At 43.1% G+C, this 17,781-nt stretch overlaps 1 protein-coding gene across 3 annotated transcripts in view; it reads left to right on the top strand.

Annotated features, from left to right (window-relative positions):
- Nucleotides 1-13,174, top strand: part of FBXO36 (F-box protein 36) — a 92,338-nt gene extending 79,164 nt beyond the window's left edge. For all 3 annotated transcript variants that reach the window (XM_033229957.1, XM_033229958.1, XM_033229956.1), the window contains one exon: nucleotides 10,795-13,174. In XM_033229957.1, the coding sequence (XP_033085848.1) occupies nucleotides 10,795-10,983 (189 nt within the window). In that variant the 3' untranslated portion in view covers nucleotides 10,984-13,174. The remainder of the gene's footprint in view (nucleotides 1-10,794) is intronic.
- Nucleotides 13,175-17,781: the final 4,607 nt, after the last annotated feature.

The raw sequence follows: 17,781 nt of genomic DNA, 5'->3' as shown, positions 1-17,781 counted from the left end.
ATACTAATTTTCCATTAAATCTCTTTTTGGCTTAAGTTAATCAGAATGGGAATCTGTTGCTTGCAACTGAGGAAGCCTGACTAGCTCGGTATCTAGCTGTAATGTATTGGGGCAATGTCCATTTATAAAAGAATATACAACATTTTCCAAGATGATTCAAAACATAATCTTATTATCTAAAAAGCCAACATTTTTTTCCCAATAATGCAATAAAATGTCTTGATTTTAAAAAATCTATTTTAGTTTAGGCACAGTGGCTCATGCCTGTAATTCCAGCACTTTGGGAGGCTGAGGAAGGAGGATTGGTTGAGCCTAGGAATTTGAGATCAACTTGGGCAAAGTAGGGAGATTCCATCTCTACAATACATTTTTTAAAAATTAGCTGAGTATTATGGCCGGGCACGGTGACTCATGCCTGTAATCCCAGCGCTTTGGGAGGCCGAGGCGGGCGGATCACCTGAGGTCGGGAGTTTGAGAACAGCCTGACCAGCATGGAGAACCCCTGTCTCTACTAAAAATACAAAATTAGCCAGGTGTGGTGGCACATGCCTGCAATCCCAGTTACTAGGGAGGCTGAGGCAGGAGAATCGCTTGAACCTGGGAGGTGGAGGTTGCAGTGAGCCAATATCACGCCATTGCACTCCAGCCTGGGCAACAAGAGCAAAACTCTGTCTCAAAAAAAAAAAAAAATTAGCTGAGTGTCATGGCATGCCCCGTGGTCCCAGTTACTCTGGAGGCTGAATAGGAGGATCACTTGAGCCCAGGAAGTTGAGGTTACAGTGAGTTGTGTTCACACCACTGCATCCCAGCCTGGGCAACAGAGCAAAACAACCATGTCTCAAAAAAAATAATTTTAAGTTATATATTATATATATATATATATATATATATATATATATTTTTTTTTTTTTTTTAGACAAAGTCTTGCTCTTGCCCAGGCCAGAGTGCAATGGCATGATCTCAACTCACTGCAACCTCCCCCTCTTGGGTTCAAGTGATTCTTGTGCCTCAGCTTCCCAAGTAACTGGGATTACAGGTGTCCACCATCATGCCCAGCTAATTTTTATATTTTTAGTAGAGACGGGGTTTCCCCATGTTGGCCAGGCTGATCTCAAACTCCTGACCTCAGGTGATCCACCCACCTCGGCCTCCCAAAGTGCTGGGATTACAGGTGTGAGCCACTGTGCCTGGCCTTAAGTGATATAATCTGTATTATAGTACTTAATATATTCCTTTTGAGTGTGTGTGTGTGTATATATACATATATGTATGTATACATGTATACATTTTGAGACTATCTCAAAAAAATTATATTACTTAAAATTATGTTTTTTGAGGCAGGATTTTGCTCTGTTGCCCAGGCTGGGGTGCAGTGGTGTGAACACAACTCACTGTAACCTCAACCTCCTGGGCTCAAGTGATCTTCCTATTCAGCCTCCAGAGTAAGTGGGACTACAGGAGTTCAAGAGCAACCTGGGCAACACAATGAAATCCCACCTCTCTTTTAAACATTAAATATGTGTGTGTGTATATATGTGTGTGTATATATATACACATACAAACCTTCACATGTATGCCCGAACCCAAAATAAAAGTTAAAAATATATAGATGTGTATATATATGTGTGTATCTATGTGTGTATATATCCACATATGTGTGGGTATATATATATTTTTAACTTTTATTATGGGTTCGGGCATATGTGTGAAGGTTTGTTACATAGTTAAACTCATGTCACAGGGGATTTTGTATAGATTATTTAATCACCCAGGTTAATTATTATTTTTTTTTTTTTTTTTTTTGAGACGGAGTCTCGCTCTGTCACCCAGGCTGGAGTGCAGTGGCCAGATCTCAGCTCACTGCAAGCTCCACCTCCCAGGTTTACGCCATTCTCCTGCCTCAGTCTCCCGAGTAGCTGGGACTACAGGCGCCCGCCACCTCGCCCGGCAAGTTTTTTGTATTTTTTTTTTTAGTAGAGACGGGGTTTCACCGTGTTAGCCAGGATGGTCTCGATCTCCTGACCTCGTGATCCGCCCGTCTCGGCCTCCCAAAGTGCTGGGATTATAGGCTTGAGCCACCGCGCCCAGCCATCACCCAGGTTAATTATTAAACCCAGTTCCCTATAGTTATCTTTTCTGCTCCTTGCCTTCCTCCCACCCTGCACCCTCAAGTAGGCACCGGTATCTATTGTTTCCTTCTTTGTATTCATAAGTTCTCATTATTTAGCCCCCCAAAATATATTTTTTACTTGATTTTCCTCCCTAAAAATGGAAAGCTGAAAACAAGTACTATTGTATATATTTTTGTCATTAAATAAGTATCCTAAAGTTGAAATGTTGTGCTTGGTGCTGATAAGAAGCTGATTATTAGGGCTGGGCACAGTGGCTCACACCTATAATCCCAGCACTTTGGGAGGCCGAGGTGGGTGGATCACCTGAGGTCAGGAGTTCAAGACCAGCCTTGCCACCATGGGGAAACCACATCTCAACTAAAAATACGAAAATTAGCTGGGTATGGTGGCGCAGGCCTGTAATCCCAGGTACTTGGGAGGCTGAGGCAGGAGAGCTGCTTGAACCCAGGATGCAGAGGTTGCAGTGAGCCAAGATCACACCACTGTACTGCAGCCTGGGCACAGAGTGAGACTGTCAAAAAAAAAAAAAAAAAAGAAGAAGAAGAAGCTGATTATTCATACTTTAAATGAAAAGAGAATTCTACGTAAATAAATATACTAGTGGGGATCTAGTAACAGTTTCTTCCCTGTTGCCAGGGCCTGGATTTGATTTTCTATCAAATCCTTCTATTTACTTTCAGTAAATTTCTGCTCCTGCAAGTAGGGAGGGTTTGATAGGAAACAGCAGCAAGTGAGTGACTTCTGGGATTTATTCCTCACGCTGAGCGGCTGCCTTCTCTCCAAGCTTTACTCACTTCCACTATTACTTTCACTCTCAGTGTCCTGCTAGTATTTCAGTGCAGTCTTGAAAATATTCTCCTTCATTTAGCCAGTGCTCTGAAGTAGGGCTTCTCCAGGTTGCTGATTTCAGCCCTGAGCATCTTTACAGAGCAGAATTATTAGAAGATGGAGCATGACTCAGGGCTGCTGCTTTTATTCTCCCCGCATAACATTAATCACTTTTGTTTTGTTTTGTTTGAGTCCCAGTCTCTCTCTCTTACCCAGGCTGGAGTTCAGTGGTGAGATCTCGGCTCACTGCAACCTCCACCTCCTGGGTTCAAGGGATCATTTTTAAAATTGTTCTCATTTGACAAAATGTGAAAGTCAGCAGCACCCTTATTTTGGTTATTTATTGTCATTTTATTTTGTTCTGCTTTTTAAAAAATTCACTGGTCTTAGGATAACCCAAAATTCTGACAGGTGTTGGTCTAATGTCAGCCTACAGCTTCTCTTTCATTTTCCCCTTTGTCCATGCCTGCAAAATATCTCTGGCTCGTTCGCACCAACCTTGTGTTTGTTGTATCAAAAGGGCCTATTTCAGGCGTTCTGCTTCTTTTTTTGACATGGAGTCTTGCTGTGTTACCCAGGCTGGAGTGCAGTGGCGTGATCTCGGCTCACTGCAACCTCCACCTCCCAGGTTCAAGTGATTCTCCTGCCTCAGCCTCCCAAGTAGCTGGGACTACAAGCATGGGCCACTGTACCTGGCTAATTTTTAGTATTTTTAGTAGAGACAGGGTTTTGCCATGTTGGCCAGGCTAGTCTTGAACTCTTGACCTCAGGTGATCGCCTGCCTTGGCCTCCCAAAGTGCTGAGATTACAGGCATGAGCCACCCATGCCCAACCAAATCTTCTGCTTCTTGACTCATCCCTGCTTCCAGGACTCTGGTGGGTTTTCTCCTGGGAACTTCGTCGTTGCTTCATTGGTTGCTTGTCCATGTGAGCTCAGGGTGGTCATTTTACATTGCACTCTGGGCATGCCATTATCCTGCTCACTGGCCCTTAATGGCTCCCTGTCATTTTCAGAATGAAGTCCAAGGTCTTAGCCAGCACAGCCACGGGGCCCTCGCCCTGCTTCCTGCCGCCCTCTGCCCCTGCCAGGTCAGCTCCTTGCAGCTCTCTGTTTGCTGTGTTCTACTGTGTCTTGCCTTTGCTTACACTGCTTTCTTTTCCAGGAATATGCTCCTCCTGACTCACCCACCACCTGGACCTTCCAAATGCCCCTTGCTTGCCTTTTGTGCTTGCTTGCCCCGCCCCCTTGACTTGTCTCCCTGCTGAGCTCAAGGGCAGGGATTGTGTCACCTGACTTCATATACCCACCTTAACAGAGTGTCTAGCCCAGAGCTACCTCCCAGAAAACAGTGGCTGAATGCTTCCGTATCGATTTTGTTTATATTTTTGAAAAAGAAAGTTGACATCCATTGCAATGGTCAGATTGGAAATGTTTAAAAATTATGTATCCTTGTTTATAAACTAAAAAGTTATTGCCCCTCCCAGTCTTGACCCTCATTCCTCTGATTCTCATCTCCAGTGGCAACCATATTAACCGTGTTCTGTATGTCCTTCTGGAGATATTCTACACATGTAGAAGCATGTGTGTGTAGCATGTGCAAGTACATATACTGGTACACACACCCTTCTAAAAAGCATGTGGTAACATATTTTATATTGTTCTTCATCTGTTTTTTTTCTACTTCACAACGTATTTTAGACACTTTTAAAATATCAGTACCGGCCAGGCATGGTGGCTCATGCCTGTAATCCCAGCACTTCAGGAGGCTGAGGCAGGTGGATCACTTGAGGTGAGGAGTTTGAGACCAGTCTGACCAACATGGTGAAACCTCATCTCTACTAAAAATACAAAATTAGCTGGGCATGGTGGCACATGCCTGTAATCCCAGCTACTTGAGAGAATCACTGAGGCAGGAGAATCACTTGAACCTGGGAGGCAGAGTTTGCAGTGAGCCGAGATTGAGTCATTGCACTCCAGCCTTGGCAATAAGAGTAGAACTCCATCTCAAAAATAAAATAAAATATCAGTACCTATCAATCTTCCTCCATTTAAAAAATTGCCATAGGATATCAACATATGGACAGATTATTTATTTATTTCCTAAGACAGGGTCATCTTGCCGTGTCATCCAGGAAGGAGTGCAGTGGCACAAACACAGCTCACTGCAGCCTTCACTTCCTGGGCTCAAGCAATCCTCCTACCTTGGCCTCTCAAATGGCTGGGACTACAGGTGCACACCACCACACCCAGCTAATTTTTGTGTGTTTTGTAGAGACCGTGTCTTGCTATCTTGCCTTAGCAGGTCTCGAACTCTTGGGCTCAAGCAATCCTCCTGCCTCGGCCTTCCAAAGTGCTGGGATTTCGGGTGTGAGCCACCACACACAGTGTAGATAATTCATTTAACCAGATTTTTTGTTCCGCCTCTGTATTTATAAATGCTCCTTACTTTGTATACAATTTGCGTTGCATGTTTATCTGTAGAAAAAAACTGCATAAGTGTAACTGTTTAAAATAAAGAAATATATTGAAATATGCATGATATAGGTAGTGTACTGGGACTATATAATATGGGCCTCATTGCATAAGGAAAAAAGGAAGTAAGTGTGTACCTTGGGTCACACGCTATAACATACATTCATTCATTCATTCATTCATTCATTCATTTGAGATAGAATCTCACTCTGTCACTCAGGTCGGAGTGCAGTGGCACGATCTTGGTTCATTGCAGCCTCTGCCTCCCAGATTCTAATGATTCTCCTGCCTCAGCCTCCTGAGTAGCTGGGATTACAGGTGCCCTCCTCCATACCTGGCTAATTTTTGTATTTTTAGTAGAGATGGGGTTTCACCATGTTGGCCAGGCTGATCTTGAACTCCTGACCTCAAGTGATCTGCTACCTTGGCCTCCCAAAGTGCTGGGATTATAGACGTGAGCCACTGCGCCCAGCCCATAAGAACATTTATTGAGCACTTACTGTATGTCTAGCATTCCACTAAGTTTTCTAGTTACATTATTTTACTTAGTTCTCATAGAAATCTTAATATGTAGATACTATTATTATCCTTATTCTATTTTATTTTATTTTACTTTTTTTCTTTTTGAGACAGAGTCTTGCTCTGTTGCCTAGGCTGGCGTAATCTCGGCTCACTGTAACCTCCGCCTCCTGGGTTCAAGCAATTCTCCTGCCTCAGCCTCCTGAGTAGCTGAGACTATAGGTGTGCGCCACTATGCCCAGCTAATTTTTGTATTTTTAGTAGAGACGGGGTTTCACCACGTTGGTCAGGCTGGTCTCTAACTTCCTCAGGTGATCTGCCTGCCTTGGCCTCCCAGAGTTCTGGGATTACAGGCATGAGCCACCGTGCCCAGCCATCCTATTCATAAGGAAGCTAAAGATCAACAAGTCTAATTAATGTGCCCGAGGTCATATGGCCAGGGACCTGATCCTCAGGCACCTGACTGCTGGACCAGGTGATAAATGGATACACTTCAGGGCTGTGTGCAGTCAGTACGTAATTACTGGGCCCCTGCTGTGGGCCAGACACAGTGGTAGGTTCTGGGGAGATGCACGTGTCCCTGCCTTTGAGGAGCTTACATTCTTGAGCAGAGCAAAGGAAGAATATGACTGGAAATGAAGTGGGAGAGGCTGGGGAGTAGCGGGCAGATCTGCAGACACATGATCAAAGGGTGGTTTTCATGGAGCCTGTTGAAAGTGGGGTGTGCAGGGTCACCTCTGCAAGACAGAAAGGCTCCCACAGCCAGACCTGACTCCGTAGGATCACGTCTGCCTTAGAAGCGTAAAGACACATGCCAAGAGCCAGACTATGTGGGAAGTCTGTGAAAGGGGCCCCAGCCCGGGGAGTCCATGGTGCTATTCCACAGTTGAGGTTGGAAGTATCCAGTTATACTTAATGCCACCAGCAATCAGGATCATCCAGCTGTCTGCCTTTGCTCTGATTCCATGTGGACCAAGGCCTGGAGCCTGCAGCCTGGAGCCGTGGATGAGCAACCAGTATACTGGAAAGTAGAGTTCCACACCTCTCAGGGTAGAGTTCCACACCTGTCAGGCTGGGGCCAGTCTCGGACTGAGGCAAGTTCACCAAGGTGTGCTGCCATTTGGGCACCTGCCTGGGGGGCCTAGTGGCTTGCCCCTGATAGCACCAGGCCTTGATGCTATCCATTTTCTCCAAACTGCAGCAGAGTAAGCCTGGAGAAACTGCCAGTGCAGCTAGATGAGAAGGCTGAGGCCCAGGCTGGGAAAGGGACGGTCATGACAGGCATATAAACACATTCATCCTGATTGTGACTCAGGAATCACCAGGAGAACGACTCGGGAAGAAAACCACTCCTCTGTCACCTTTTGGCTGTGGAGAGACAGATTTTTCCCTTGTGTCTGCAACCCCACTATGATGATAAATCCCGTGTCTGGCCAAGCAGGTGAAGCCCGTGGGGCACAGGTGAAAACACAGATGCCAGGCCCATCCCCTGAGCATCTGGCTTGGTAGATCTGAGGTAGAACCAGCACTTGTGCTCTTAATGTGTTTTCTTGTGTTTACAGCAACCTGATTCTAAGGGTTTGGTCCCAGAATTTTCTTTCTTTCTTTTTTTTTTTTTTTTGAGATGGACTCTTGCTCTGTCGCCCAGACTGGAGTGCAGTGGAGCAGTCTCGGCTCACTGCAACCTCCACCTCCCAGGTTCAGGCAGTTCTCCCTCAGCCTCCCAAGTAGCTGGGACTACAGGCGCACGCCACCATACCTGGCTAATTTTTGTATTTTTAGTAGAGACAGGGTTTCACCATGTTGGCCAGGCTGGTCTCGAATTCCCGACCTCAAATAATCCACCCGCTTCGGCCTCCTAAAGTGCTGGGATTACACGAGCCTGCCACCACCCCTGGCTAATTTTTGTATTTTTAGTAGAGACAGGGTTTCACCACATCGCCCTGGCTGATCTCAAACTCCTGACCTCAAGTGATCCACCTGCCTCAGCCTCGCAAAGTGCTGGGATTACAGGCATGAGTGAGCCACTGTGCTCGACCTGGCCCAAGAATTTGACCAATCGATATTAAGGTTGTACAGATCAAATGTCTCAAGGGACTCTAGAAGGCTGGAAGCTTGCGGGAGGGGATCTCCTAGCATCACTGTGTGCAGGCAGTGTGCTGTGTTTAAATCAGCAGGAGGCTGGAGAGCTGGGTTCTGTTCTGTTCTTAGCTCAGCCACTCCCCAGCATGAACCTGGAACAGCATCCTTCTCCCTTCTCTTCTCTCAGCCCTGGTTTTCATATTTGCAAAGGGAGAGTTTTTAAGCAGATAAGCTCTAAGATTCTCTTCAACTTGACAATTTATGTATGCAAAATTCATGCACCACCACCAGGGGGAGCTAAATCCATGGTTAGCTGGGCTTTGGATCAGAGTAGCTAAGAACTATAGAACCTTCCGTTTTGCAACCTGGCAACTTATCATAAGCAAAAGATCGTCAGGGTTTGGGAGTCATAGATGGGGGTATTTTGTGCACCAACTTATAATATAAGACAAAACTGTAAATAGTTTCAGTATAAAATTTTGATGAGTCATAAATGAAGTTATACTAGTGGAAATTTTAGCTCTTTTGAGAATTATTTCCTTTCCCCCCAAATCTTGTAGTTTTCTCCCATAATCTCTATTACAAGACACATTAATATCCTGAAATGTACTGTGCTAGTAATGGGATAGTAATCCACATTGGTGCTGGAGTTCAGATCTTTTAAAGGAGGGTCAAATGATCTGTTTTTCATATTAAGACATTTTAAAAGTTTTCCTTTGTTTATATTTAGAAGAGATTGTAATCTGAGTAGAGGAAGTAAACCTTGAAGGACTGTGGAAGGGGAGATAAGACAATGAATGACCCGTCTAACATCAAAAAGTTTTGGGGTCTGTAGATACCATATGATTCATTGTTGCTGTTTAGCATAACCATTATGTGAATATAATAGCTGTTGCTTTGATGTTTATGCAGAAAGGATCTTAAGCAATTATGCCTTATTGTACTATTCATTTCTATTTCTAATTCATTCTCTTCCCTTATTGGAGTACTTTTAGAAGAGCATGAAGTATGGAAGGAAGGAGTGGTGACCGCTTTCTGTTCAGAAGTGAATATAGTGGTGTCAGGAGGTAGAGATCACATTTACACATTTCTTCCTCACCAGGAGGAAGTCAGGACACAGGGGAGCACAGTACAACAGGGCTGGCCAGGGCTGGTGCTGTTTGGGATAGGAGGCAGGATGGGTAGGGGGAAGCTGGGTATGGGCCAGGGAGGCTATTCTGGTGCTCCATTATGAGGGGACAGCAATCATGCCTTTGTTTGTGTGAACCCGAGATTTAGCTCCCACTTACAAGTAAGGACATGCGATATTTGGTTTCCTGTTTCTGTGTTACTTTGCTTAGGATAACAGACTTCAGCAGCATCCACACTGCTGCAAGGACATGGTTTCATTCTTTTTTTATGGTGTGCAGTGGCAAAAGCTAACAGAAGAACAGAACATCTTCTACATTCAAGACCAAAAGTGCTCACACCTTACAGGAATTGGAGAAGGTTTGGATCACATCACTGGGTGTAGCATCTTGATGAGTTGAAGGACTAAACCTTGAAGGACTGTGGAAGGGGAGATAAGATAATGAATGACCTGTCTAACATCAAAAAGTTTTGGGGTCCGTAGATACCGTATGATTCAGTGTTGCTGTTTAGCATAACCATTATGCTAAACAGAGTGCTTAGCATAATACTAAGTGCTAGCTAAAGACAGAGAGAAGATGGAATGATGGTAGAGGGAGCAAATTATAAATACAACTCTGGCCAGGCATGGTGGCTCATGCCTGTAATCGCAGCCCTTTGGGAGGCTGAGGCGGGCAGATTTCAAGGTCAGGAGTTCGAGACCAGCCTGATCAACATGATGAAACCCTGTCTCTATCAAAAATACAAAAATTAGCCAGGCATGGTGGTGTGCACCTGTAGTACCAGCTACTTGGGAGACTGAGGCAGCAGAATCACTTGAACCCAGTAGGCGGAGGTTGCAGTGAGCCGAGATCACACCACTGCAACAGAGTGAGACTCTGCCTAAAAAAAAAAAAAAATAGATAAGGCCGGGCGCAGTGTCTCATGCCTGTAATCCCAGCACTTTGGGATGCCAAGGTGGGCGGATCACCTGAGGTCGGGAGTTCAAGACCAGCCTGACCAACATGGAGAAACCCCGTCTCTACTAAAAATACAAAATTAGCTCAGTGTGGTGGTGCATGCCTGTAATCCCAGCTACTCAGGAGGCTGAGGCAGGAGAATCGCTTGAACCCGGGAGGCAGAGATTACGGTGAGCCGAGATTGCGCCACTGCACTCCAGCCTGGGCAACAAGAGCAAAACTCCATCTCAAAAATAAAAATAAATAATACATACATAGATAAATAGAGATGAATTGGAATTAACTACAGGCAACAAACATCACCCAGATGTTGACAGTGACTGACGGGACTTGGCTGCAGTGGGGTGGGGGTGAAGGTGGAGAATAAGCACATTTTCCCTTGCGTGAGGGAGTGTTGCCTGGTGTGGGCAGGAGCATGTTGTTTCTACTGCCATCCCTGGGAAGTTTAAGTGTGTGCAGAAGGTATGTCCTTCAGATATATGTGCACTTCGAGATTTGTGTCTGGCTCTTTTCCTCAAAGAGGAGGTTTCTCAAGGCAGAACCTGTGTCTGGCACAGGTAGTGTTTCTCCCAGTGTCCACAGGCAGCAGGAGTTTGATAATGCGTTTGAGTGAGTAAATGGCTTTTACTTAACACGTGTGCTGTAACCCACCTCTGACTTTTCCCACTCACAGCTGTGCATGTCTGATAAACTGTGGGAACAGATAGTCCAGTCAACCTGCCACACCATCACTCCTGACGTGAGGGCCCTAGCAGAGGACACGGGCTGGAGGCAGCTGTTCTTCACCAACAAGCTCCAGCTCCAGCGGCAGCTCCGCAAGAGGAAACAAAAATATGGAAACCTGAGAGAAAAGCAACCTTAGGCACACGCTTTCCTTCCAGCAGGGAGCTGGGGCATGGCTGTGTTTCTCTTCAGTGTCCAAATCTCTTTCGTCTCCTTTTCTTAAGAACTAAGAGGTTTTGTTGATGCATGGAGCCATTTGAAACTCATAGAGGATTTGCACACAAATGCAGCAGAATCTGGCTCCCCAGTGCCTTGCTAGAGTCACCATAATTCTGAGGTCAAATCATGGCCCGAGGACAAGAGCTGCAAGACAGAGTCCCATAGGCCATCATCGTGCTTATCTCACACCCATTAGAAAAGACGCTTCTATTGTATATAAACAAACAATAAATGATTATTAGTAGGTTTTTATTAGACATGTGTTTTATCTAGGCATTGGAAAGGGTAATGGTGCTTTTGAATTTTTTCCTGGCATTGTGTCATCTGAGTCCAGCCATGAAGCTGGTGGCTGAGTGTCCCCACCAGGAACCGTGAAGGGTAGGTACCACAGGACGCACTCGGGGTGGGTGCAGCTGCCTTCCCAACTTTGCTCTGCTAAGTCCATATTCAGGGCCCTGTCCTTGGGGGCCCAGGATGCCAGGCTCCATCCCCACATGTAGATAGCTTTCCGACCTGACGCTGGAGCATGACTGGAGAAGTGCAGGCATCCTGCTTGCGGACCTTGCTCAAAGTACAACTTCCCAGGACTACTTCACATTGTTAAATAAACCTAGAAACTTTTTTTCTTTTTTTGTATTTTCTTTTCAGTAGAGGTGGAGTTTCGCCGTGTAGGCGAGGCTGGTCTTGAACTCCTGACCTCAAGTGATCCACCCGCTCCGGCTTCCAAAGTGCTGGGATTACAGGCGTGAGCCACTACATCTGGCCAAAACCTATAAACATTTCTAAGAAAAATGCCGTTTCCCCAAATGAATGTGAACAGCTACCACTTTTAACAAGGATATTTAGGAAAACAGGCTATGAGTTAACTAAGTAAAAATGTAAATATGGTTTGCATGCTGTTAACATGGCAGAGGGATAAAAAGAATACAGTCTTAGGGGAGAAAGGTCACTTCACTGGGAAGGGTTACTTAAAAATGTGTTTCTCTCTGCACTTTTATGATTATTAAGTACCCCTAGAAAATGAACTCCTAGCTGCAAATAATCTAATGACTCCTTTTAGGTTACAGAGCGAAGTAGCTTTCTACTTCCACATCACCTTATAATATAGCCTTATAAATTCTTCTTTCCTGCAACCTCCACTTTCCTACCTAGGAAAACTCACATACCTCTGGTGCCAGAGAAACTGCCCAGGATGCGCCAGGGCCCCGTGAACAATACAGAAGTTGTGGACTCTGGCTCTTTGTCCCACCTAAGTCCTTCCAGAAGGGCTCTACAGCATGGCTTAGTGACATTAAAAAAAAACTAAACCCATGTAATACCAAACAAGATTTTAATCTTCATTCACACACCCTTAAAACCCAGTCACTGGGCTCCCCAGTGCCAGTTTGAGACCCTCAACCTAGCCCTCCCTGCTCTCGTTGCTGGAAGTACACACAGTCACAAGTTTTCCGTGACTGTGAGATTCAGTGCAATCTGCTTCCCGGCAGATGAGGACCCTGACGTAGTTATGTCTGGATTTAGTCCAAGAACAGAGCAAAGCTTTACTTGTCAAGAGACCCGGGCCTCATTCTCCATTCAGAAGAGTCTGCTAGGGCGGGTACAGGTGACCAGCAGGCAGCTCGGAGCAGGAGGGCACGTGCTCTGCACAGCTCTGGCTGCCTTGGCTCTCCCTGAGCTCCCAGACTTCACTCATGGCCTAATTTTCAGTGACAGAACATAGGTTTTATTGTGAGGATGCAGACACGACCACAATTATGTATGTCAACATAACTTCATAAATATGTAACTGTAACTTATTTGTAACATCAGTGCAAAATGATTAAAGTTTCATGTGTAGTGTTTTATCAACAGATTCTGAAAGCTTATGGACATGCGTAATAGTCGATTCAACATGAATCAATAAGAACACAAATATGGCAGTTTGAAAACACTATGTATATACCTACACACATATATATTATACTTACAATATATACTTATATATAGTATATAATTTTACATATAAAATGTTATAAAAATAGATGCTAATGTAAATAAAAATAAGAGCTATTGTTGACTATTGTTAAATAATCACTAAAATAATACAGACTATTAAATTATTTGAATACTTACTTGCCCTAATAATCTGAGTGCCTTATTACTTGATTATAATTGTTTTTGCCAAAGTAGAAACAATATCATCAAGTGAACATCCTGTGTGTCCCCAGCATCCTTAGCCGTTGAAACACTTTGTCCCTCCCTCCCCCATCTCATTTTCCGTGTCCACGTGACGATCCCATAACGTGGTAATAGGCAGCAATGGTCTTGACTTTCTGCTTCTATTAACAGCTTTCATGTGGATGGATAAATCTGCTTTATGTCTTAATATTTCAGAGTGAAATGCCACACAATTTTTGTTTTGTTTTGTTTTTGTTTTTGTTTTTGTTTTTTAAGGCAGAGTTCCACTCTTTTCACCCAGGCTGGAGTGCAATGGTTCAATCTCAGTTCACAGAACCCTCCACCTCCTGGATTCAAGCGAGTCTCCTGCCTCAGTTTCCCTAGTAGCTGGAATTACAGGCACCCGCCACCAAGCCCCACTAATTTTTGTATTTTTAGTAGAAACAGGGTTTCACCATATTGACCAGGCTGGTCTCGAGCTCCTGACCTCAGGTGACCCGCCCACCTCAGCCTCCCAAAGTGCTGGAATGACAGGTGTGTGCCATGGTGCCCAGACTTACAGAATTTTATAATCTTGCTCTTTCTTATCTTTTCATTCAAACGTGTTTCTACTCTGTTCTCATTTACCACTGTAATTATACAATACTGAAAATTTCTGATTGTTTATATATTTAGTGTTATAAGAGCAATGTATTAACAATAGAAAATATGTATTTTTAATTTATAACTAAATAATAAACATATTTCACTTAATGTCAAGTTCTACCACTACTTTTTTTCCCAAACAGGTTCATATAGTATATGCATTAAGCCTCAGCAATATAGAATCCAAAATGTTTTCTTTCTTTCTTTCTTTTTTTTTTTTTTTGAGACAGAATCTGGCTCTTGTCACCCAGGCTAGAGTGCAATGGTGCAATCTTGGCTCCCTGCAACTACCGCCTCCTAGGTTCAAGCTATTCTCCTGCATCAGCCTCCCGAGTAGCTGGGATTACAGACACATGCCACCACACTAGGCTAATTTTTGTATTTTTAATAGAGATAGAGTTTCACCATGTTGGCCAGGCTGGTCTCAAACTCCTGACCTTGTGATCCACCCACCTCGGCCTCCCAAAGTGCTGGAATTACAGGCATGAGCCACCGTGCCCGGCCTAAAATGTTTTCTTTTACTGAGTAGGCCCCAGAACTAAGGCTGAGATGATCATGTGGGGAGGGACTGCAAGCAAGGGTAAGGACAATGCATCAGGTACCACTTGTCATTGTTTTGTGAGTTGCTTGTGTACATAATGGTCATCAGTCTTTATTTATTACCCCAAACTGGCTCCCGAGATGCTGAAGAATAATATAAAACAACCTTACGAAAAAAACATGTGCATCACAGTTTTTTGCTCTTGAGTTTTAGTATAATGACCTCTATCTTCAGTTTGTATTAATATACTATGAGAGAGTGTCCAAGCTTTTCAATTATGAGTTGTTGGTTTCAACTTGAAATGGATGTCTTTGATGTCATGTTAAAAACATCAAGTGATGAAAAAATATCTTGAAACAAATGACAATGGAAACACAATATCAAAACCTATGGGATGCAGCAAAAGCAATCTAAGAGGGAAGTTTATAGCAACAAATGCCTATATTAAAAAAGAAGAGAGACCCCAGGCCAGGTGCAGTGGCTCATTGGTCTAATTACAGCACTTTGGGAAGCTGAAACGGGAGGATCCTTTGAGCTCAGGAGTTCAAGACCAGCCTGGGCAACATAAGGAGACCCTGTCTCTACAACAAATAAAAATATTAGCCCAGCATGGTGGCACAAGCTACTTGGTAGGCTGAGGTGACAGGATCACTTGAGCCCAGAAGGTCAAAGCTCTAGTGAGCTGTGATCACACCCCTGCACTCTAGGCTGGGCAACAGAGTAAGACTGGTTCAAAAAAAAAAAAAAAAAAAAAAAGGATAAAGAAATACCCTAAGTAAATAGCCTAACATTACATCTCAACGAGTTAGTGGAAGAACAAACTAAATCCAAAGTTAGCGGAAGGAAGGAAATAAAAATTCCAACAGAAAAAATCAAATAGCAGAAAAACCATAGGAAAAACTCAGTAAAACCAAGAGTTAGTTCTTTGAAAAAATAAACAAAATCAGCAAACCCCTAGCTAAACTAAGGAAAAAAAGAAGACTCAAAATCAGAGATGAAAGTGGAGCCATTCCAATAGATGCCTCAGAAATCAAAGGATCATAATGGACTATTATGAATAATTACATGCCAACAAATTGTATAACCTAGAAGAAATGGATAAATTCCTAGAAAAGTATAACCTACCAAGATTGAATTGATGAGAAATAGAAACCTTGAACAGAATAACAAGTGAAGAGATTGAAGAAGTAATTAAAAACCTTCCAGTGAAGAAAATCTCAGGACCAGATGGCTTTCATGGCTAATTTCTAGAAACATACAAAGAAGAATTGTTACCAATACTTCTTAAACACTTCTGAACAATAGAGCTAGAGGGAATACTTCCAAACATATTTTATGAGGCCAGCATCATCTTGATACCAAAGCCAGACAAAAACGCAAGACAAGAAAACTTCAGGCCAGCATCTCTGATGAACACTGGTGTGAAAATCCTTCATAAAATATTAGAAAACTGAATTCAACAACACAAAAAGATTGTACATCAAGACAAAGTGAGATTTATCTCTGGCATGCAAAGCAGGTTTGACATACACAAATCAATCAATGTGATGCATTATCTTAACAGAATGAAAGAGAGAATACATAATTATATTAATTGACAAAAAGTATTTGACAAAGTTAAGCATCCTTTCTTAATGAAAACTTAACAATTTTTATGTATAGAAGGAAAGTTCCTCAAAATAATAAAGGCAGTTTATAAAGACCTCACAGCTAACAACATAACCAACAGGGGAAAACTGAAAACTTTTTCCACTAAGATCCAGTACAAGGCAGGGATGCCCACATTCACCACTTCTATTCAACATAGTACTGGAAGTGCTTGCTAGAAAGAGCAATCAGACAAGAAAAAGAAGTGAAAACATCCAAGTTGAAAAGGAAAAAGTAAAATTATCTCTATTTGCAGATGACACGATTCTATAGATAGAAAACCCCAAAGATGTGACAAAAAACTGTAACTAATAAATGAAGTCAGTAAAGTTGCAGGATGCAAAATCAACATATAAAAAAATCAGTAGCATATCTATACACAAATAGTGACCTAGCTGAAAAAGAAATCAAGAAACTAGTCACATTTACAACAGCATCACAAACTTAAAATATCTGGCCGGGTGTGGTGGCTCACGCCTGTATTCCCAGCACTTTGGGAGGCCAAGGCAGATGGATCACCTGAGGTCGGGAGTTCAAGACCATCCCAGCCAACATGGTGAAACCCCTTCTCTGCTAAAAATACAAAAAATTAGCTGGGTGTGGAGGCAGGTGCCTGTAATCCCAGCTACTCAGGAGGCTGAGGCAGGAGAATTGCTTGAACCCAGGAGACAGAGGTTGCCGTGAGTCAAGATTGCACCACTGCACTCCAGCCTGGGCGACAGAGCAAGCCTCTGTCTAAAAAAAAAAAAAGAGGAAAAAGAAAAAGAAAACAAACTTAAAATATCTGGGAATAAATTAAGTCAAGGACATGAAGGATTGATACACTGAAAACTACAAAACAATGATGAAGGAAATCAAAGAAGACACAACTAAATACATATATTCATGGATGGGAAAATTTAATATTGTTCAAATGTCTGTATTACCAAAAGAAATACGCAGATTTAATACAGTCCCTATCAAAATTCCCAAGGACATTCTTCACAGAAATAGAAAAAAAAAAAAAAAAAAAAACCTGGGTAATACAGCAAGAACCTGTCTCTTAAAAAAAAAAAAAATTAAAAATTAGCCAGGTGTGGTGGTGCATGTCTGTGGTCCCACCTACCAGGGAAGCTGAGGCAGGAGGATTGCTTGAGCCTAACAGTTCAAGACTGCAGTGAGCTATGATCATGCTGCTGCACTCCAGCTTGGGCAACAGAGCAAGGTCTTGTCTCTAAATAAAATAATAAAGAAAAAAATCCTGAAATTCATATAGAACCACAAAATACTTAGACTAGCCAAAGCAATACTGAGAGAAAATGTTTGAGGCCTCACACTTCCTGACTTAAAATTATATTACAAACCTACAGTAATCAAAACACTATAGTACTGGCAGAAAAACGGAAACATAGACCAATGGAACAAAACTGAAAGCCCAGTAATAAGTCCAAACACCTAGGGTCAATTAATTCTCAACAAGGGCACCAAGAGGACAAAATGGGGAAAGGATAATGTCTTCAATAAATGGTGCCGTGAAAACTAGATTGCCACTGCAAAAGAATGAAATTTGACTCTTACCTTACACCATCCACAAAACTCAACTCAAAATGGATAAAAGACCTAAATATAAGACCTGAAACCATAAAACTTCTATGAGAAAACTCCTCCTCCTGGGCTCAGTCCCTGACATAGGCCTTGGCAATGATTTTTTGAATATCATACCAAAAGCCCAGGCTACAAAAGCAAAAA

The sequence above is a fragment of the Trachypithecus francoisi genome, unplaced genomic scaffold (genome assembly GCF_009764315.1).
Source record: "Trachypithecus francoisi isolate TF-2019V2 unplaced genomic scaffold, Tfra_2.0 Lachesis_group13, whole genome shotgun sequence".
Taxonomy (NCBI): Eukaryota; Metazoa; Chordata; class Mammalia; order Primates; family Cercopithecidae; genus Trachypithecus; species Trachypithecus francoisi.
Note: the sequence above shows the minus strand (reverse complement) of the source record. Positions and strands in the feature narration are given on the sequence as shown.